Consider the following 23,544-nt stretch of genomic DNA (forward strand, 5'->3'; position numbering starts at 1 on the left):
ACTAAAAAGAATTATGCAAAGTTTAATTGTGGATAATGGTGTGAACCATCTCTTTATTGTGTAGTTTCAATTTTCACATGAGAAGGAAAATATAGGTGGTGTGAAAAAATTAAGATCTGTTATAAATGAGAAGTTGGAGTTCATTCCTAATTTTCCATTGTTCGCTTGCTTTCCTTGGGGCTGAAGAGTGGAGAGATATCTGGAGGGTGTGCACGGTTATGAAATCAATAATCTGGAAACTTGAAGGAAAGAAGTTTCCATGTCCAATAATCTTTCAAGAAAAACAAATGACTGACGCACTGAAATTTGGCAACTGGGATACCCACAACCTTGTGTAAGGTGATAAATAACATTTTAAGTAGACAGCTATTTGCAATTTCACTTAAGCAGAGCAGTATTTTTAACCGAAGATACACAGATTTCTGATCCTTTTCCCTCCCCCACAACCTTTCTATCTTATTTAACAGTAACCAGTTTTGACCTGTCCCACTCCAAGTACAAGCAAACTTAATCACCATTAACTGCTGGTCTGTATATTGATCAGGAGGGATATTAATTTAGCTATGGAAACACAGCTAGATGGCTAACACACTCTTCCATGAGAGAAAAACAGCTTCTGCATGTATCTGGTTGACTGCTCAAGTATAATTCCCAGAGTCTTCCTTAGGCATGAGTATTACATAATGCCAAGAAAAAAATTACAAGGGAACTTAAAGTAAACAATTGCATTACATATGTCTGTAATTCGAAGTAGTATGAGCCACAGCTTTTGCAATAGTAACACAAGAATTTACATGGAGAGGGAGTATTTTTCACCTGTTTATCACGTGGGAATGCTTAAGTCTTCATGGATAATATTTTCTGTGTACTTTCTGATGTAAAGTAAAACCAAAACTTTACAAAATTGAATTAGATGTCCATTACATCACATCTGGTGTTACACTCACAATATATATAGTACGGTTGAAATACCATAGTTCAGAAAGTTTATCATCCCTGCTGTACTAACTTTATCGTTTACAATGACTGTTTCTGAACCTCCATTTCTTCATGTTAGATCAGGCTGCTAGCTCTTCTAAACAGGCTTAATAATAGTGCATATTTTAAAACCGTCTCTGGTCAGTAGAGAATGGTGGCATTTGTTCCCATTTACATGTCTAAAATTTCTGTCAGTCTCTGCGCTGGGTTCCCAAAGAAGGCAAAAGCAATGCTCTGCACAGGAGTTGCAGCAGAGTAGGGAAAGGTATGTTCACACTTTAGAACACCTCAGACTCTGCCATAGCAACTTTCCCACTGATAAAGTCCCTGAAAATGGCTAATAACAGTTGTTATAGGAGACACTTGTAATGCTGTGTCACGTGCTAAAGGTCTGATCCAACCAGGCACCCTCTATCCTTGTGTCTTTTTGAACTTGATGTGAAGTGGTGGTGCTAATTGTATATCCGGTGTGTTGATAGACTGAAAATATGACAATTTGGTTTGCAAATTACTATAACTAGTGATTAAATCAGTGTTGGAAACTGCGAGGCCAATGCTTTGTTATGCACTCAGTCTGCATGAGAACATGAGGACTATGATGGGTCGTAAAAAAATCTGCAAATGATATTGTACAAAGCAATGCTAGTTGTATCTTTTGTGTGGTGTGTGTACAATTATATACAGTTTCTAGCACTGATCTTACTATTAGTTTCTCCAGAAGAAGAAAAAAAAATGAATGGGCGATATTGGCTAAAGCATTTAGAAAAGAATTGCCCCTTGGCCATGCTTCTGTAAGTACTGTTTTTTCAGACTGTTGATCCATACCTTGACTTATTTTGAGAAATCAGATTTTTATTTTTGGTGGAATACTTTCAGTGAAGTACTGCTCCATTGGAGCTGATGGTAAAATTCTCACTGGCTTCAGTGAAATCAGTGTAAGTGTAAGCCACATACTACAGCTCTCATTTGCTTCCCTACAACTACAATTCAACATCTGAAAACAAGACTACCTGAAGGCCCCTTGCTAAGGCTGTGGAAGACTGATTTCCATTGTAAATAAAAAAATTAGCTTACAAAGTCTTAAACTCCAGTATCTTGTTTTATACCACACAGTCCTGTTTTGTTGTAGTCAAGAATTATGGTATGCATACATTTATAGTGTTTAGTATCTTTAATTGGCATTCTAAAAACAGTTTTATTCACAGTTACTTCTTTAAAAAGATTTGTTAAAAATATTTTATTCTAACTATACAGTTCTAGTATGATCTTCATTTCTGTGTTTGCTCTTGTCACTGATGATGTTCATTACTAGCATTTGGAGATTTGGTGGTAAGCCTGTAAATTCTACAGTTCTTCACTTCTGTATCAGCAGTAGGCTCACTGTACCTTCTTAAAGACCTGCTTACACTTGACTCCACACACTCTTATTTCCTAGGAAGAGAAAATAATTAAAAAAATACAACTTTTATATAGGACACATGCATTATACATTCATGTGTATGTCCAGCTTAATTTGAATCCACAATTTTCTATCAAATTAGATTGGGTACCTTGTACATATTTTAGCCTATTTTTAATTCTTAAAGAAACCAGCTGGTTTGGTTTGTTTTCTGGTGAAAGGTGGAGTAAGAGAAGTTATTTTGGGATCTTAGATCTTAAAGGGCCAAATATGTTCCTGGTGCATTATTCTCTATTTGCAGTGTGTGCAACTGCTTAGGTCTTTGAAATGAGCATTCTCTATTTTGGACACATAAAGAAGTTATTTGGGGATGGATTTGAATAGCCAGTTCTGAATCTGTATGTTGATGACCAGTAGTTCAAACCTACAAAACCAGAAATCAGGTGAAAGCCCACTCTAGCAACACAGTGATCATCGCTAGAAAAGGACAGGTAGTTGTGTACAGAAGATTTGATCTAGGTCTATAAATCACAGCACAACAGTGAGTTTTGACTGAACTTGACCATACTGGATGCCCAATGCTGTCTACTGTTCCTTTGTGTTCCATAAGAGCTTTTCAAAAATCCCTACTTGCTAGTCATTGGATCACCGTGAGCTGCGCATAAGCAGGTGCAATGATGTTTACATCTTGGGCACTGATTTGTGAGGCCTACTGTGGTTTACCTAATCTCACTGAAGATGCAGTTTAATCTTTTCCATTACTGAAACAGTTTAAGTTAGACCTTAGAAGCGCACACAGTATGCGTGGGGATGTGTGGAGGTGTTGACTGGTTTTGGTGAAAGAAGAAAAAGTGGTGGAACTTCTTAAGGGACATAAAGACAAAGGTTATGTATGACCTAGCAAAAGGGATGTACTTTCTATTTCAAGATAAGACTTTTAATAAAGCTGTCAGAATATTTTGAGGAAACAGGAGGCAGAGTTTCCTGGGAAGTTATGCACATTTTCTTAGAGGGGGGACTTTGATAAAATGACATATTATAAAACCTTACACTGAGTCAATAACCTTATTGGCATATGTTGCTAGTCCCTAGTAAGAGAAGGTGCTTCATGATGAATTGATGAAACAAGGAGACTGATGCAGTGATTTTAGCTAGGACCTGTTTTGTTCACTTCTATATAGGTAACCCGGAAGAAGGAGTGTGCAATAAGGGCTAAGAGATCTGCTGACAGTGACAAAAACCTACAGAGCAGAAGCAATCAATACAATAGAAAAGGGCAATAAAACTCAAAAGGAAATGGAGAATGGTCAAATAAGTCACTCACATAAAATAGAATCTAAGGAGGAAAAAGAACTACAAAGTACAGACCATAGAATGAAATGGAGAAAATAGGAGGCGATAAACTACTAAAGGATGTGGTACTACTCTCTACAGAACTGCGGAAAGAATTAAATTAACACTTGGCTCATTGTGTAAAGTTCAACAGGATCATAAAGCTATCGAAGTATCAATTTTTTAGAGGTAACTGCCCATTGTATCAAAGGACTCTCAAGAGTACAGGACCTAGTAATCTTAGCTGGTCAAAAATAAGATACTAAATGAGACTCTTACTCTGTGTTTAATGGAGAGAGTTACATTAACAAGGATTCAGAGAAATAAAGAGGACATCTTTTGAAGTTCATGAAATATAAAAAGTGATGAAATAATTGAAATATTGGGGACTGGCCTCTAAAATACTGGGTTACCTCCTTTGCATGAAGTAATTTTGTACTGACTGTTGTCTACATGAGAGACAGATTGTGATAAATTGTACAAGTGCCAATGAGTGCATGGATGCCTGCATGAGCCAGCAGGTATGATACAGGACTCTTCACAACCTTCTGAAAAAGCAGCCTCAGATCAGTCAGGTTACCTTGGGGTACCTAAAGTGGCACTAGACACATATGTTTGAGCAACTGAATCTGAATTTATGACTTCTAAAATCAAACTCTTGACAGGGTCAAGTATAGAAAGTGGTCTGGCCTGGATGCCCATGGCTAGGTCGTATGGCCAAAGCATGAATCAGAGCAAGGATAGCAGAAATCGGGGCTGAAGAAATTGGTGTTGGAGACAGGAAATGGCAAGAGATAATGACTGTGGAGCTGGCAAGGGACAGAAACCAGGATGCCAATACAGACAAATCCAAGAGCAACTAGTGCTATTGCCTCATATGAGTGCACATATGTGTATGATTGAGTGCAGCAAGGTATATGTTGAACTTCTATGCCAGACATTGTATGGCTAATTGCAACCTGTTTGCCAGCAGAGAATCTGAAAGGGCTGATGCTTGGTGTCATGGCACCAACTGTGAAGCTGGCAGGTAGTGTGGAAATACTGTAGCGTGTTTGTGTATAGATAGAGGGAATATGTGCACACAGGAAATTCTGGAGTCTCCTTTTTATTGTTTCCCCCCTACTTTCAGTGAGCCCATGACCTCAGCTATAAAGTGATCACTTACACATTAACTTTCTCCCTACCTGCATTGTATCAAGTATGTAGTCCAGATGGCAAGATCTGTTATATACATTCCTTTCCCAAACTGGTTTCTGGGACTTCCAGTACCTCCTGAAAATTGTGTTTAGTAATAAGGGGTTTGGGGTACTTTTGCAAAGATTTCATAACTCTGGTACTGATTTGAATATTTAGAGAACATCCATTTAGACTGCTGAATGCTAATAGTACTGAACAGTGAACAGAAATGGAGGTTGGATTTTATTATCTCAGCAGGAAAGCTGCCTTTTACCCACATTGATGAGAGAGTGAGGATGCTATAAAGAGCTATGTGAGAAAAGAATAGGCATCTTCTTTCAGGTCCTGTTAACTTAGAAAGATAAAAATGATGATCTGAAAGAACATGACATTTCAAAAACTTAATTGCTGTTTTAGTTCTCTAGGCTATAATGCAGTCTGGCCTGTAATTATTTTAAAAGAACAATGGTGTATTTTCCCCTTACGGCTTATTGTTGGATGCATAATTTCACCAGCTCCCATACTGTGTATTTCACAGACTGTATGAAGGACATTCCGTTAAATGTCTTCCTCAGTGTAAACATTTCAAACTGGTATCTCTGGACAGACAGTTAACACAGAAAGAGTACTGCTTTGAAATCAGGCAGTCTTTGTAAGGGACATAAAAGCATAATGGCTCCAAATGAAATTGTTGTTTTAGAAACAAGTCAAATGCCGCCCCAATACATAATTATGTCAAAGCAAGCCACGATAACATAGCACACAGCCTGCTGCATTACATCTAACCATTTTAATAGAGTGGCATTTAAAACCTGTTACATGATCTTACCAGGTGCATTTCATCTCCTTCAATCCACTGGGTCCAACCACGACCTTCTTTTTCTCCATTCTGTACACAAAGAAGCTTATCTCCATCCCAAGATACTGTAGTCTAACAAAATAGACATGTTCAGCGTTACTGTAGTATTCTCTGATATTATGATTAGTTTCCTTAAAGCAAAACTCCTCTCTAATATAATAAATGATTAATGTATCTCATAAGAAGAATAATTGTAGAGTGTTGTAACACTTAGGATAATTACAAAAGAAATGAGCTTAAATAGAAAGTTGCTGCCCAACTGCCTGTCAAAACCTGGAAGGATGAGATAAAGCTGTTTAAATGCAAGAAAAATATCATAAAAGTCATTGTGTAAGAGTGCACTCCTCTCTCCCTGCTAACAAATACAGCAGCAGAAGGGATGTGCAGCCTAACACTGTATTTGCAAAAGGAGCTGAAAACTTGAGATTCAGTTTGTGTTTTCCACCATAAGGATTCTCCAGCTGCTCTACCTCAAAAAAGTACCCACCTACTGGCAGCTATGGATGAACAAGGCTTTTAAATGCTGAGCTGTTTTTTCCCCATGTCTTAATCTGCCTTCCGTCATTGAGCAGAGTGGTTTGGAAGTATCAGCAAATTGGTAACTGCCAGCATCTTGCTTTGTGTAACTGTAGCTGGAGAACTACTTGAGCCAGGACTGGCAGAGTAAGAGTGAGAGTAAGGTGTTGCAGGATTCAACATAACACTTTTGTGAATATTGGTGCTGTCCTGAGTAGTTCAGTAGAACTTGATTCATAAAACTACTTAAATGTATGAGGGTGCATCCTACAGCTTGTTACTCTGGTTAGTCTTTACTGACAATTTGCCTTTCATGTCTCCCTAAGGTAAAGAGAAGCAATACTCTGTAAAATATTTAAAGAGGGAAGGGGAAGAGCAGTGACAATTTGTGCTCCACGAGGATAGTTTAACATCAATATTAGCACATGGCTTTTAAACTAGCTTGTTCGAAGTGAATCTGAGGACTACATACAGAATTACTGTCTACCTTGTAAAAGTCTTCAGCCACTGCCTGTATGAGTAGTCAAATATGGAGGGAAGATGAATTCTCATCTATCATTAAAGGAAAACTTACTGCATCCATCCTGTGTAGTTTCTAAGAAAAGAAGTCAGCCTACATTTGTCATTTTGGGAACTAAAACCAGTTCAACATTCAAGAACTATGCAGCCCTATTTATTTGTGTATGTCACAAACAATTAATTCTTAAATGATAACCATGATAGCTATCTTTAAATGTACAGCTAGCAGTCTCCACCCCCGGGAAGCTTTAGACTAAACAAGCATGGAAAATGAATCACTAGAAAGAGTGTCAGCATAATCATAGGCAAAGCATTGTTATTGATCCCATATAGTCTGCACCATATGGGCTCTCTGAAAGACAAACTCATGTATCCTTGCTGAAAATCTCTCTGATTTGGAAAATGCATTCACAAATTCTTCTGTTCACTCTTGTAAAATCACGTATTTAAACCAAGTAGCAGATCACATTTTAAAAAAGCCATATCCTTTTAATGTATAAAATGCTAATGCAGGATGGAACAATACATTTGGGTAAAGCTGTTGTTAATGTGGTCATCATAGTTTAAATCCTCTTCCATATCTGTTTTGAAACTGCAGACGTCCAGTTGGAGATAGAAGATAAAAAATAATACTAGCCGAAGTGAAAAATGTTTAATTTATAAGTTAACATCTCTAAGAATTTCTGGTGATTCTAAAAAATGAATATATCAGAAAATGAACATTATTTCTACCGATGACTTGTGGATGTGAGGGATACTGTGGAACGAAGTGTTTGTATATGCAACTTTGCTTAGTAAATGCACTTATTTTTATCCATTGAGTATTAGCTCAGCATAGTTTAATCATTAGACTAGCTTAATAGTTAAATTTTGTGGGTTTACATGTGAATTCAAAGGCAATATACTATGATAAAGTAAGATCCAACTTCATTAGTACTACTAATATTCAAAGTCAGTTGTGGAAGTTATTAGTCTTGATAATACTCACTAGCTTAGTATACTTGGGGGCAATTGAGAAATGTTTGTTGCAGCACAAGGAAATGTTAACTTTTCAGCTTCCAAGGGTGATTGAAATTGTTTCATCTCAGAAAACGACACACTTTTTTCTCTGGCTTTCTTTTTGTCCAGTCAAGATGAGATAGTGCTTTTGGCAATTTGGTGATAACCACAAAGAGTATATAATACCACAGACCGTTAACCAAGCTGTTTTATCAGCCAATATTCTTGGTTATCATCCTCTGCCTTCCCTTTGAGAAATACAAATACTGAAGGGATATGAGTAAACCATACACTTTCTGATTTTTGTATTTGCTATGAAGGTTATAAAGGACAGAATATATTGCAGGAGAACATAATGTCCTCTTCTTTGTTAGCAGGAACAACCACTTTATGACAGTAAGATTAATCAGTAGCATTTTTATCTTTTCTTTCTTTAGGTCAAATTGTAATGTCTCATATAATAAAAGACACAACTAATACAGAAGATAGATAGAAACTTCTCTTTTAACTCAGATTGAAATAAGTTCTTCCATTCCAAATATCTCTGAGACACACATTGAGTATTAGTTGAGGTTGGAGTTGCTAGGGCTGTTATGTATGCACTGGCTGCTGCTAATAGTCCACCCTTTACCAACAGCTAAGATACAGCAATGCTTGCCTTCAAACATTTCCGAATATTTGAGTCAGAACATAATAATAATAATATTCTAAAAATACCACTGTAGGGAAAATGTTGGTAAATATAATCTCTTTTGTTGTATACAAGAGCAAAGATTTATTTTTAAAGATTGGATCAGGATATTGCCATTGTATAATTAGGAGTCAAGCACTTGAATAGACTAGTAAGGCAGTTCTGTATGAACCTTTAGTTGCTGCTGTTTTCCTCTCCTGGCACACACTTACCATCAAGATAAAGAAATGCTTTACCTTTTACGTAAAGCGACTTTTCTTAGAAAAGTAGGCTTTTATAATTAACCTTGTTTGCCACCATTTTGATAATAGCATTACCTAAGGTTTGCCTGATTACAGAGACTGAGCTGCTGCCTCCTATCTGGAATGACTGAAAATCTTTGCCAGGGTTTGGTGAGCACCACATCCCTGGGCAGACAGTTCCTATTCTTCATCTTCCTCCACAAGCAAGAGGAGGAGGAGTAGACAAACTTAGAGGACACTGGAAAGCTGCAATTTCCTGATGGTAACAGAACCAGCTAGATGAAAATGTGGTATTTCTCTAAAACTGAAAGCTCCTGCCTGTCTGAGCATCTTGTACTACCAGTAGGATAAATGGAAGACTTCATTTATTCCTTTCAACTAGGTAGTACATAATCTAGATTGTCACAAGCAACCTTAAGTTTTTCTTACTTACTACCTGATCATACTTAAACCTAAGATGAATACTTCTTAGGTCAAATGCATATAATTCTGTAGGAAACTTCAATAGAAAATAGTGATTAATGCGATTAGTCAATAGTGTGATTAAAAATACAGAAGGAGCACAAGAAAAGTTAATGGAGTGAGATAAATAAGAGTGAGTCTTGCCTCAATTTAACTTCTCTCAAAAATTCTAACCACCAATATTGCACATCTTTCAGATTATATAATCTTTGTTCTTGAGGTGTAATAAGAGAATGGAGCTCCTCTGGGAGGTGAAGCAGCCTTTGAAGCTTGAGAACACAAAAAATGCTCAAATTTTCTTTAGTTTTATGATATGATTTCTGTAGTCTTACACTTTTTTTGTGTACTTAGGTATTTTCCTTTTATTACTTGGCCATTCACATACTTTTGTTAGTGATTTAATCTCTTTGTGTTATGAAGATTTAAATACATGTGCATAGCAACACCATCTTCCTGAAAATTAAAGCTAGAAGAAATGATAAAGTATTCTCATTACTGTTTTTGGTTATGAGACAAGGTAGATTTATTAAATGAAATATTTAGTAAAAGCAAAACAAATCTATTAACTACGTATTTGCATTTTCTCTAGTAGCAGTAACAGTAGAGAAGTCTTGCAGAATTACAATAGCTATTACTTCCAGCTTCTAGTGGCAAGTCATATTGACCCACAAGCCAGAGATACTGACTTTTGTAATTTACTGAAATAGTCATCAAACTATCTTATCTGAAAACTTTGCATTTCCCAGTGACGTCTAAGTGCAAAACCATTTGATGCCAGCTCTGCACAATCTTTCTCATTCCCATGTTGACTATTCCTAGTGTGCTTGCTTGTGTCAAGTGCTCTGCAGTTGAAGATACATAATGTATTTTACAGGTGAATGAAAGAAAAACCTTTTTTTTTAAAGTAGTCCATGAACATTTTTTGTTAACGCTACATAGATTTTCGACACATTGCATTTACAAATATTAATTGCAGCTACCACCTTTCATCAAAAATATGTTACTGATTTCCCACCTGTAGGAGAAACACAGCAGTACCAGTTTATTTTTCTTCTACTTCCCTTCAGACTGTTGTCTCTATATTATGGTGCAGCAAATGACTGCAATGCTCTAAAACTGCACAACATACTCCATGCTCCATCTCAATCCAGTAATTCTCTGCTTATGAGAATGACCAGTCATTTTACAACTGTAATTATGATTTAAGAAGGATTAAACAGCGGAAAGTAATTGTTTAGGTCAGACGACACAGGAAAATCCAGTTTGAACTGTGTCCTGTATTGTGTTTACAAATAACACCAAAGAAAATATCCTAGAATTTTTGGTCAAACATGGCAATATATGCAACAAGATATTTAATAGCTTCTCAAGATAAAGCATTTTCATCTGTACTAAGTATCAAAGTGATATAAAAACCTCTGGTAAGCAGTCTGCAAGGGAAATTTTTGTCAAATGAAGTACTGATGGAATAAACTAATGTTGGTATCACAGACAAAATCTAATGTAACTGTGAAGGGGCATTCTGTAATGTTGTAGTCACTACCTATGACCTTCTGTGTAGGAGGCATGCTGCACACCGCTAACAGGAGGGCTACAATCATGTCCAGGGTTTGTCATCTTTCCATCCTGTAACTCCTTTTATCTCATCAAATGTGCATTTGGCACGCTGGTGACAGACAAACTACTGAGAAAACAACAACAAACCCAAAAGAAAAATTAGTGGTAGGATTCCTGGACTTTATCTCAAGATACTGTTGCTGGACAAAGGTTATACATATGTAGCCATCCTGTAGCTAGGTCAAATGATAAAGTCTATACTAACCCTTCCTTCCTTTACTAACTTCAGTTCAGCCCTGTAGAAGCACTTATAAATCCAATCTCCCATTTCATCATTCCTGTTTTTTAGCCATGCAGCAACAGAACTCCCAAAGTTAACTCCTAGCAAATGGTTGGTAGTACAAGACAACTCATTTCTCACCTGCTTGTGGGGCTGGCAAATGTGATGTCTCGTAAGAGGTATCTATAACTACAGGACTCTGAAATGTGTTCATGACATTACAAACTTGCTCAGATGATTGTTATTGAAAGGCAAGCTGGTTATAATGTGGGCATTCTGTACCTGACTGATAAGCTTACTGAAGTTCACTGTAGTCAAAAGATGAGACACTTCTAGAAGCAGTATTTTGCTTCTATGATTGTCAGCATCTCCATTGCTAGCAAAGGGGCTTAGGATTGGCTTGACAAATTTTAGATCAAAGGGTAAGCTGCTGTCAGATAGGATCAGATCTTAAATGTTCAAATTCCTTATTTTGAATCCTTTCTCATAAGAGCAATGAAGGAAAGCAATGACTAGAGACATGTTTCAGGGAGTAGGAAAGTAAATGTGCCAAAGCTCCAGGCTATGCAGGTGACAATATATGGGAGGAGGAGTAGAATCAGTATCTTGGACAGTGCATAATGTTTTATTTCTTAGGAATGGTGCATTTTTTTTTCTTACTGAAATAAAATTGTATACAAATAATACAAAAATAGGAAGACTTGTGTATATCCTATGCCAGGAAAAAAAGTACAAAACAGCACATCCAATTCACTTTGTGCAAGGATCAGAATCAATTCTAAGACACTTACCGTTTCAATTAATGTGTATAATTGATTTATCCTCTGTGTAATTTTAGCAAGATGCAATTGTACGTAACACTAATGGTTCGTCATTCAAAATTGGATTTGGTAAGTCTGGTTCTCAGGTTTTCAGCTGATTCTTTCTGATTGCACTTTCTGTATTCATAACTCTCGGAGCTTTTTAGGATTCACAAAAAGCTGAAATGCTAAGCCATCCAAAACCGCCTCCCCTACAAAGCTTCAGTATGTTAGCAGTAGTTTTGTGAATAACTAGCTCAAAGCTTCTGATCAGTCTCAGGTTTTAGACATGAATCCAGCACTGCAAAATTTGAAGTTAATGACATCTTAAATTATATGGCAAAAGATTCTAGAGATCTCATTTGATATCACCACACAAATGTGCTGAGCATATCACTTACAAGTAATAAGCAGTAATGCCAAAAGAGCACGCAGTGTGAAACAACGCAGAAAAAAGGAAACAGCTCCTCTTTACTGAGGCACAGAGACTGAATGAACCAGAGTTTTAGAGAACCTGAGACAGATCCAAGAGTGGACCTCTGTTCTCTGGAGCCGCAGCAGGGTTGACTGGAGGACTGTTCTTCCTCACTTGTGGACAGCAGTTTGTAAAAGGTCAGAAGTATCAACAGAAAACTACATGAAGATTACCTCCTTTAAATTAAACCCCCCCAAAAGTCAGAAGTTATTCCAATGAGGAGCTGGGGAATTTACAGTACTGCAGAGAGGGAGGGGACTAGATTTGAGAAAAGACTAGTATATACACACGGGCAATGACATAAAAACACCACCCAGCAACAGTCATTCTAGAACAATGCTTGTTCCAACAAAGTATATGAGAAAATACTTACAAGCCAAAGAGAAAAGGACAGCATTTGAAGAGGTGAAGAAACAAAATAGTTGAATCAGAGGGATCAAGTAAAGACATATTGCTGATCTTGCATCTTACTAGACAGGCACAATTTATCTTGAGTCTTCTCACCCTGTGGGGGATCCCTACTGAAATTCCAAGTATTGGAATGTTGTTTGTTGGTGGTTGTTTTTCTGGCAGCAAAATCTTCATTCCAATGCCTACTCTAACTAGATTAACAGCTGTGAATTCCATTTGTGGAACAGAGGAACCCTGCCTAAATAGTTAAATAAGCTTCATGAGCCATGTGATTTTATAACAGGGCTTTATTCTGACCTTGCAGCAGTACAAATCGAATTATGTTCAGAACAACTAAACTTCATAGCATTTTTCCTGGACACAAACTAGAGAGGAATCAGTTTCACACTAGGCATGTTTGTTATTTAAAACAGAGCCATGATCAGTTTCAAACAACTTACCTCCTTTCACTAGGATACGGCACATGTAACTAGCACTGGTTTGTGTGACAGAAGGATTGGTCAGGTGCCTATGAACAATCCTTATGTGGCTGTCTTAAACGTTAAATGACTATATATTTTCAGGAAGATACTTCATATGGTAAGATGCATGATAGATCTGATGAGTGAATTCTGCAACTCCCAAATCCCCCTCACCCTACCCCACCCCAGCAAGTCTTAACAATGACTAAAAGTTATATTCGTTCCAACAATGGAACCCTAAACACCCATTTGATAACTTATCCATAGTTATATTCTGCCTGTATTCTGGTTTAGTTAACTAAATGGTTAATATGTAAAAATTCCCACCTTCAGTTTCAAATTCTTGCTGTTTTCTCCATTTACCAGTCCCCAGTCATTGTCATTTCCTTTCCCGCTTCAACGTAAGAAGAAAATTACTATGCCAAAGAGCACAAGGCTCTGAATTACTGAAGCATCCTTCACTCGCTTAGCCAAATATTCAATTCTAATGCAACTAATGCTGCTTTCAGTTATCCAAGAAATTCCACTGTTCTATATTTAGAACAGAATCTTCCCTGATTTTTTAAACAGATCACTTGCCCTTAGTCTCTGTCAAAAGATAGATTTATTCTGGATAGTGTGAGCTAAAGCAATTCAGGCTCATTCAAATACTTGAACAGCTGAGAAAAATTATAATGCAAAAACTTTCTCTGACTTTAGCAGTAAAATTATTAGAAAAGTAAAAATTTTAGGGAAGTAATTTTTGCATCTGAGCTATCCCATTCTCAATCTGCTTTGATTCATTGGATGCAAAGACTTGGAACATGAAACTTCAGCCTTTGTTTCAGCCTTTACGTTTTTTCAGTTAACTTTTTTATAAACTTTTGACTGATGTACTAAGCAAATACACTATGAAGGCACATAAGGCTAACTTTTCTGCTTAGTGTCAGATCCTGCCCTGTTCTTATGTTTACTGGTACATATTTCACATCGCAGATGTTTCCTCAGCTTCACCGTTTATTACTGATGGTGACAAAGGGAGGCAAAATTATCTGGTGATGAATGAGACATACTTTTGGAGATGGTTTTCAATGAATTGTTGTTTCAATAAGGTCTTGCCTCTTCTGTGCACAGTAAATTTTTTCCACAGTAAAGTTTACGTGCATGAAACAAAGTTTTATACTTAGTGCAATACCTGAGACGCTCACTAAATTAATCACAACTAGAAATTACAGAATTTATTTTTAAAATTGGGGAAATTTCATGATGAGACTGGAGCTTCACTGAGAATGAAGACAGCAGGATCAAATACTCAGTTTAGGAAATACCAAAGCCACAGTTATCCATTTGACTTTAAATTTCTGTCTTTGTACACTATGCATCTGATATATGTTACCCATTAAAACAACGAACAAACTTGTCAAAGTAGTAGAAACTTTATCACATGGTCTGATTCAAACTTCGCATCATATGAGAAATAATGTAATACAATATTAATGTTCTAAACTTCTTTCTACACCATCTAATATGCACCTTGTAACATTTGCAAAAAATAAAAGATGCTCCTGAATACGTCAACTTTCATTTTACCTTTGTAGCTCAAACTGCCAAGTTTTTAACAACCCTAAATATTAAGGATGATTAAACTCGCAGAAACACATCTTTCACGGAATTGCCAAACAAACAGAGAAACTCTTATTTAACTTTTATCTAGGAGATAAAATCTCTGGGGAAAAGCTCCAGGAGAAGCATGATAGCATTATGGAGTTAAGTGAATGCAGATGTCTTGTCTTGTCTGCGTTTCTTAAGAGACCAGGCTGAGCTACATCTTGCTCCATACAAAGTTTCAGTAACACTTAGAACACATTGAGTATCAGCTGTCTTCTTGGAAGTACCCTGCACTGCCATTAGTGATCTCTCCTGTGTCTACACATCTGTGTGGTCAACTATCCTGATTTTTGGTTTTACAGAACAGAGAAATTGCATCTTTAACTAAACCAGCAGGGCTTTTGAGTTTCTTCAGATTCCAAAGTAGCAAATTTTCACTTCCCAACAGAAACAAAATCTTACAGGAACTGATGTCACCAACTGCTGTTACCTATATCCCTTAAGAAAACAGAATCACCTAAAAACATGTTGCATACAAGAAAGCGACAGTTAAAGGTCAAAAAAAGGGCAAACTGAAACTGCTAAGGTTTATCCAGCTCAATTAACTCACTGTTCCAGAAAGTTCAGACAGGCTTCCAGGAGTGACCAACTACAAAAATGAAAAAATCCTAACTGAAATAAAGGAGGGGCCCTATACTATCACAGGAGTATCAATTCCTACTGTCGAATCTTCAGCTTACTTCTAAAATAAGTATCAGCAAAACTTTTTAACCTCTACTCATCACAGACAGTATTGATTTGGAATTACTGTAGTTACACTCTACCCCGACTGACTCAAAGACATGTTTTACAACTGAAAGGTGAACACAATTTCAGTGAATTATACACAAGATCTAACCTGTTCACCATGCTAATATTATTTTTGCTGATAGGTTAAGTCTAGTTAGATGATATATTCTTCATTAAAAGAAAAAATGATCTATACCTATTGGATGAATTACTTCTAAGGTTATTTTTCCTGTCTCCTGATGATTGCTCTGCTATACAGATTAATGTTTAATGTGTAATTTGTCTTATCCATGTTACTTTGTACTTCTCATACATTGAGCTATTTGGATAAAACTTGCACAGTGGTCTGCTCAGTCCACAATATAAATAACAATAATTGATTCATAATCTCTCCCATTACACAGGTTGACTATTAATGATTAAGCCATTTATGACATGCAGTTTCGCAAGCTATAGATGAGAAAAGGAAACACCAAGAATGATATTCAACCTTTGCTTTTATGGTGGTTCTCTTCATAACACCACTCAGGGAGTGGTCCAGTATCTCTTGTATCACCTCCATGACCCTTCTCTCAGGGGACTTTCTGGACTGTTGGAGTTACTTTGTTGCTTAACAACTGCAAGTTTTGCCTGACATTATGGTTATCAGATTTGGGCTGAAGTGGCTTCCGAAAGACAGCTCTTGTACTGTTTTGCCTTTGAGAAAACTGAGGTCTCATGTAGAAAAGAAATCTTTAATAAGAAAATGGAACTATAAAGTATGATACATTGCTACAAGGCAAATAGAAAACCAGTGATCAGTGACCTTAACTGTACAGCTGCAGTTGGTATCTGTTGTTGGAGGCCATAAAGGGACATGGAGGATTTCTGAAAGGTTTTGTGGAGTTACGTGCCCAAGTCATTCTTAACAAAACAAACAGTCAGGGCTAGTGACTACCCCTTGGGTTTTTTTGGAAAAGGCAAGGAGATGCTGGTACCTTCTGCTTCGAGGCTTGAGTAAGCATTTTGCACTAAACAGCCAATAGATAAAATATTTAAGCAACCCTTGGAAGTATGGTGAACTAGGTTCCACTCCAAATCAAACAGCTGTTGTAATGACTAGAATAATCTTTCTCTGATTTCTTCTTTCTGGTTCAACATTTTGAATTCTTCCCCATCACTCAATTTGGCAAAACAGGGTAGAGAATTTTGGCCTGTTACAAATAATGAAATATTTAGGGTATTTGTCAGGAAATTAAGAGTTGTGTGTTAAATCTACTCAGCATTTCAAAAGCAGGACTAGGCAAGGGCCACATTTCCATGTCTTCTGAATCTGATTTTTCAGCACAGTGGTTGTCTGACACATTTTGTAAGAACCCATTGCAGGTACATGCTAGACAGCCTCAGAGCACAATTACTTCTTTCTGCCATGTAGAGGATGTTTTAGTCCTCCTTTAGATGGAGTTTAATGGTATTTAAGTACAGATAATGCTTAGATGGAGACAGTTCTGTACACACGCAAACCAGTACTTCACTGACTCAAACATTGAGGACTTCAGCCATTTTTAGCACTCGAGTAGATGTTTTGAACATTGCTATCTTTGACAGTAATTTAGCCAGCTAAGTCTAAGTCTTTCTTTGGGCTCCTAAGTATTCAGTGGATCTGGACCTCATTATCCTGACGAAGAGCCTTCCAGCAGTCAAAAATGCATTATGACATTGGGGCACTTTCCTATACACAAATACACATTGCTTCTGCCTTCTGTGAATTTTGATTCTAAACTCTATCATGCTTCTACCCTCTGTAACAAGGCGTACAGAAGGATTAGTTGATGCACTTGCTAGCTAGCCATTCTTTTTTTCTGATTTTCACCATCTTTCCTGCCATCACCAGAGCAAAAGCAAATTTGCATATCCTAGCATTAGAGAATAGTATCGGTTTTAAATGGCACTATCTTTCTAAGAATGGAAACTTATTCATTCTCTTTTATGTGATTTCTCCTCTATAGTCCCTCCTGAGATAATTTTCTTTTGCTTATCAGCTTCTTCACGGTAGGATATTGCAGGTGTCATGCTTTCAAACCAACAGAAAAGAACTTGGTATTTTCAAGTTTTTCCCCTGTTAATTGGTATTTATCAGTCATATGTTAGAAAATACTGTCTCTCTGGGAAGCAAAAAGAGCTCATAAGGCAGAGTCCTCAGTGTTTGCTTATTGATTGCAATAAGATTTGTTCCAGTAGGCTAATTAACGTGTCTGCTCTAATAAATACACCCAGGAAGGAAGGAGCATAGGAATAAGAACAAGAAAGAAAAGCTGCAATTTCTAAGCACTTGGCCATTCTTACACAGGGGAATAGTGCCTGACCCTGCAATCAGTGGATTTCCTTCACTGTAAAACATTACTCAGTGAAGAGATTCTGAAAGTCTGAACCTAAATGTCTTTTTGACTAACAAATATCCCAGTATAATTGAGTAACGTTTCACTGAAGTTACTATTCATTCATTGATAAAATTGTTTTGTGTTCCTGATTAAAATTAGCACTCATTGAATGTAAAGGGATGCTAAAAACTATGTGCACATCTTGGCAAACTGAGAAGTTGTCACGGTTTAACCCCAGTCAGCAGCTAAGCACCATGCAGCTGCTCCCTCACTCCTGACCCTGCTCCCAGTAGGATGGGGAAGAGAATCAGGAAAAAAGGTAAAACTCATGGCTTGAGATAAGAACGATTTAATAACTAAAATAAAATGCAATACTAACGATAATAATAATGATATAATAATAATAATAATGAAAAGGTATATAACAAAAAAAAAGAAAAAAAAAGAAGAAAAAAGGGAAAAAAAAAGAAGAAAAAAGGAAAAAAGAAAAAAAAGGAGGGAAAAAAAGGAGGAAAATAAAAGAAAAGAAAAAAGAAAAAAACCCCAGTGATGCACAATGCAATTGCTCACCACCCGCTGACCGATGCCCAAGCAGCGATCTGCCCCTCCCAGCCAACTCCCCCCCGTTTATATACTGGGCATGACATTCCATGGTATGGAATACCCTTTTGGCTAGGTCAGGTCAGCTGCCCCGGCTCTGCTCCCTCCCAGCTCCTTGCACACCTGCTTGCTGGCAGAGCATGGGAAACTGAAAAGTCCTCGGCTTAAGATAAGCACTACTTAGCAACAACTAAAACATCAGAGTGTTATCAACATTATTCTCACACTAAATCCAAAACACAGCACTCTACCAGCTACTAAGAAGAAAATTAACTCTATCCCAGCCGAAACCAGGACAGAAGTACAGAAATAATTTTAAGAATAGCCACACAAAATGGTTAACAGATGTGGGCTGTGAAAGGCCTCAGATTATTAGTATTCTTTTTTTTTTGTCCATTGTTACGGTTCTAATTCTTACCATGCATTTGCGATCATCCACCCCAGCTAAATCCTCCTCAAACTCCTTTCCTACATCAAATTCCATGATGTAGTTTCTAAAAGTGCTTAGCGTTTTAATGATCATATGATCCCCCTTCTGAAGGATTTCTTTGTCAGGTTTTAGCAAGTTTGCTATTTTTCTTATAGCAACATTTACATCTGAAAAAGAAAAAGAATTATTTTAATCCAAAAAAGTCTACCACAAAAAGAAGCTTGTAGCTCTTGGGAGAACTAAAATGAACAAAGATAAATAAATGTCCAGATCTTTCAGGCCAGCTTTCTCATCAGGAAAAAGTCCATAACCTAATTCTTTTAACTTAAATAACTTAATGTTTTCATTTTCTGATTATGTGGAATCCTAAAAAATACCATTTGTATTTGACAGTTAATAAGGACTTCAATATTCCTATAGAAATATTAGCACTTTACATCAAATGCAAACACACAAAATTGCATTAAATACATTACTGTCTCTTTATGACACATAAAAATTCTGCTCTTTTTTAAGTTTGAAATCTGCCACCTACCTCTTCAAGCTATGTAGTTTAATGTCTGTTAATGTAAGCTTCAAGACGGTAAAAAGTAGAGGCTGCCTAAGACAAAACAATTTTGCATAAGGCAATTCCTAAAGTGCATTCCTGAAAAAAATATTTCTCAGAAAAATGATTTATGACTGTACAAGAAAAAATAGATTCATGTAAAGACTAAGACAGGTTGCATTTATTGATTATTTATTAAAGAAACATGAAGGGAACCTTACCCAGTGCTTTCAGATACTCCTCAAAATTGTCATTGCTGACCATTTTCCAGTAACCATTGAAATCTGCAGGCATCCCTACTTTAGGTAATTGTCAAAATCAAAGTCTCAGAACAGTGTGTTGATTCTGCACCACACAGCTCACTGCCTTTCTTTGTGGTGAGTCTGAACTCTGGTTTCTTTTATCTCTTTTTTAGACCATGTAGCTATGCAAGACCTTTTAATCCGATTATTGTTGAAGTGTTGCCTTTAAATCCTTCCACAAGGCTGAACCTCTGAGATTTCTAATGACAGCAGGATAACTTGATTTAAACAAAATGAAACATTCACCTTCGATATAACTTCTGTAAGGCTACTGATCACCTGGAGATCCATTTTAACCATATTACTCTTCATTTTTCATGCCACTCAGAAAAAACCTTTTAAATAGCTTTAGTTTAGGATATTACCCAAAGCTATACAAGTGCTTATCCTGTGTGTTTTTTGAGGCGAATCCTTCTTCCTTGAACATGTTCCAGCTACTTTATGCCTTCTTTTCAGAAAATGATCATACAGACTCTTTCAGTGAAAGCAATTTGTGTCTGGCATTACTTTAACTTGTTTCACAAGCTCCTTAATTCTAGAGAACTACCAGTGGAAGCTGTTTGGCCAACTGACGCTCAAAAAGCGCTGGTTAGGTGGAAACTTGTATTAAGAAGCAGTGGTTAATTCTGTATATTGATAAATGCTACATCACTACTGAATACATGCTTTCAGTTAATTTAAGGAACATTGAAACACAGAAGTAGCACTTTATAGAGATTCTATATTTTTTGAAGGTGTCTTCTGTCAAAAATGAGAGTCTGAATCAGCAGAACAGGCAACCAACATAGAAGAGAATGGATTTTTTCTGGCTAACATTAGGGCTCAAATACTGAGACAGCCTCTTAGCTATTTTTATTTATTTTCCACTGTGTATTTTCAAATGGTACAGCTGAAGTTCCTCTTGGATATGTTATCTACTCCAGGGCTTTGGCAATTACTTACTCTTATAGAAGACTCTGGATCAGAGAAGCAAAGAAACCCACTTTAAATCTGGGGATGCGGACTGTCTGTCATTCGTGAATCTAGAGGCTTAAAAATGACATGAATGGTGCATGCACTTTTAAGTGCTTGCATGAAAGAAAGATTTATTTCCATCTCTTGTCCAAACTGCCAAAACACAAAAAGTTATTCAGGGTCCTAAAAAGTCAAAGTTTAGCAGTAATATGTATTTAAATATATAAAGAAAAGTTATGGTTCCTTTTATTTTCCTGCTTCAGAACAGTAAGGCATCTTCATGCTAAAACTGTCTGTAGGATTACAGAATTACAATTCAAGAAAGTACTATGTTTGACCCTTAAGTACTACTGGAGATTAAAATTTATTGTTAAGATCTGATTTCTTTTATTTTCACAAGGAAGCTGTTCTTTACACATTTTAAGCTATGCAGCTGAGCATCCCAATTTGCTTAAGTGCTACCACACACAAAAACATGAACTTAAAACACCACATGAATTCAAGAAATTTTGGACTATGTACTTTCCCCTCATTAACAAGAAACAACTTTCTCAAGAATGTTACATGAAAAAATACCAGGTCTGTCCACTTCACACACTACAGACATCAGTCATTTAGTGGGTTTAGTGTTGCGTTATGCAACTTAAGAGGCTGAAGCAAGTCACCTTCATTCTTCTGCTCACTCTCTTCTGTGTAGATATTATGGTGTGCAATGTAGGATATAACAGAATCTGGTACGAGATATTTTACACTTAATCCTCTGCACAATGCATAGCGTATCTGTGTTGCACTGATTTCATTCTGAATCCATTCTTTCACCAGAAAGATATTGTGCTGAAATTTAGTTAAAAGGTCTGATTCATTGATATACTGAGCAGGATCAGAGCCAGCACGGCTAATACAGACCAAACCAAACTTTTCCACTATTTCTTTGATGTGTTCTTCCTTCCAGAGATTGGGTGTCTTAAATGTCTGTAGAAAATCAGCCCCACAGAGCAGCTTTAATTCTGGTAGAACTGGAAAGACAAAAGGAAATGAGAGATTTCTATACTTGCTTGGTTTTCTAGGAAGTTTATGCTTAAAATTGGTTTTAACTCATCACTTTTTTTTTCTTTTTAAATCATTTACCTTTACTCCAGTTTTCTTTCAAAAGGTTGCAAGAAAAATTCAGCTTGGATTTTGTGTGTCTGGTCACAATTACTTTATCACCTACCTCATCATCACTCACAGCATATCAAATATTATCTGTACAATGTTAAAGGAGAATTATTCCTCCGCTCAAGCAAGCCAAAAAGGGGAAGAAGCAAATAAAGAGGAGAATTATTTTAGCACAAAGACTAGACTTGGTTGAACCTGGCTACTACACCCCAGCCTGCACTGCTCGCTTTGCTCAGGTACTGCGGGACCAACCCCAGCTAGCAAGGCCCTTGCCTGTCACTGTGGCCATATGGCTCCCCATCCCTTAGGGAGTGGCTGCCCTACTGCACTCTGGCACACAGACACGATGTTTGCATACTGTCACGTTAGCCAGAGAACAACCTAGAATTTCACCTGGGTTTGTGCATCTATCATCTAAAACATGACGGACTGTATCTAATCTAACTACCCTTACTGGTGCAATAAGCTAGTTAGTTGACCTACTAAGTTTAATTTTATTTTTAGAGAAATTTGAACCAGCAGAATATTATACAGATAATATTTCGTGTCATGTGGCCATGGCATTTTTGTTCTAGTACAAAGAGATCTAAAGCCAAATTTGCTGTACCCTGAATAACGACCAAGAAAGATACTTCACTAGTATAATTTTTTTGTTTGTTTTCTCTCCATTTCTTATTTGCTGTCCACTGCCTAAGCCTCAGTACAGAACTATCTCTTTCCTCCAAGTCTATTCTACAGCACCCATTGTTATACCATCTGAGTATTTTACAAACATTGAGTAGGTATTTTCACAGCCTTGCATTCATATGAAATGAAGGGGAAGGATGGAGGTATTGTCTCCATTCTACATTTATTTGTGGTTGTAGATGGTTAGCACATCTGCAAGTCTTATACAAACACTTTAAACCAGCGATTTGAAAAATAAGAAACCTACCAGTGATGATGTATGAAAGGCATACCTTAAGTGCCTTAAGATACACTCAGTTTTGCAGAGGTTTAGTATGTACCATTGAGGTAACTATAGCAAGCATTTCTTCTCTTCTTACACCCCTCACTACATACCTTCTGACCCCTACAACAAAGGCGGCAAGGGTACTGCACTGCACCTTCATGTGCTCTGACTGCAGCATTACTACAGAAGGAGGACTCTACAGGACAGGGCTATCTTGAAACATTCGTGCATGACAGAATCACCACAGACTGTCTACATTCTTAAAAATGTAATTCTGGGGGTTTTTTTAGAGTTTATAATTAGTGTATTTGGTAGGAACGTGAAATTTTTGTAACAGCCCCCTTCCCCACAAACCACCCAGTAAATTTTATTTTGATACCCACATCTGCAAGGTTGGACCCTTTGGATTCAATGCTCTCACCTCTGACACTTGAGCTAGTGCAGAAGTACCTGCAAAAGTTGTCTGTGATCCCTGTGTGGACTAGGGCTACAGGAGTATGAAACTCTGAAAGAATGTCCCAGATACTTCTGACGGCTAAGAACCTTAGGATTCACACAACCCTGGAAGCTCTATCATGATAGAGCTGATCTTTTCTGCTTCATCCCTTCCAAGCTGTCCTCTGCCTATCTATTTCCTCATGCCAGTTCCAATCTTCTTGTCTTTCCACTCACAGATTCTACTCTTCCCTTCCAGTTCCCTGTTCTCAG

The 23,544-nt window shown here is 37.1% G+C and overlaps 2 protein-coding genes across 6 annotated transcripts in view; both read right to left on the bottom strand.

The window, feature by feature from the left end:
- Window positions 1–2,184: 2,184 nt before the first annotated feature.
- RBP1 (retinol binding protein 1) lies at window positions 2,185–20,158 on the bottom strand. Its single transcript, XM_050902351.1, has 4 exons — window positions 19,692–20,158; window positions 18,912–19,090; window positions 5,715–5,816; window positions 2,185–2,409 (listed from the first exon to the last, which is right to left on the bottom strand). The coding sequence occupies exons 1-4, from the start codon at window positions 19,762–19,764 to the stop codon at window positions 2,356–2,358; spliced, it is 408 nt and encodes a 135-aa protein (XP_050758308.1). The 5' UTR covers window positions 19,765–20,158; the 3' UTR covers window positions 2,185–2,355.
- Window positions 20,159–23,544, bottom strand: part of NMNAT3 (nicotinamide nucleotide adenylyltransferase 3) — a 33,443-nt gene continuing 30,057 nt past the window's right edge. For 4 of the 5 annotated variants that reach the window (XM_050902346.1, XM_050902347.1, XM_050902345.1 and 1 more), the window contains one exon: window positions 20,159–21,742. In XM_050902346.1, the coding sequence (XP_050758303.1) occupies window positions 21,333–21,742 (410 nt within the window). In that variant the 3' untranslated portion in view covers window positions 20,159–21,332. The remainder of the gene's footprint in view (window positions 21,743–23,544) is intronic. The other variant, XM_050902350.1, reaches the window with a different exon arrangement.

This window comes from Gymnogyps californianus, chromosome 10 (genome assembly GCF_018139145.2).
Source record: "Gymnogyps californianus isolate 813 chromosome 10, ASM1813914v2, whole genome shotgun sequence".
In the NCBI taxonomy this organism is placed as follows: Eukaryota; Metazoa; Chordata; class Aves; order Accipitriformes; family Cathartidae; genus Gymnogyps; species Gymnogyps californianus.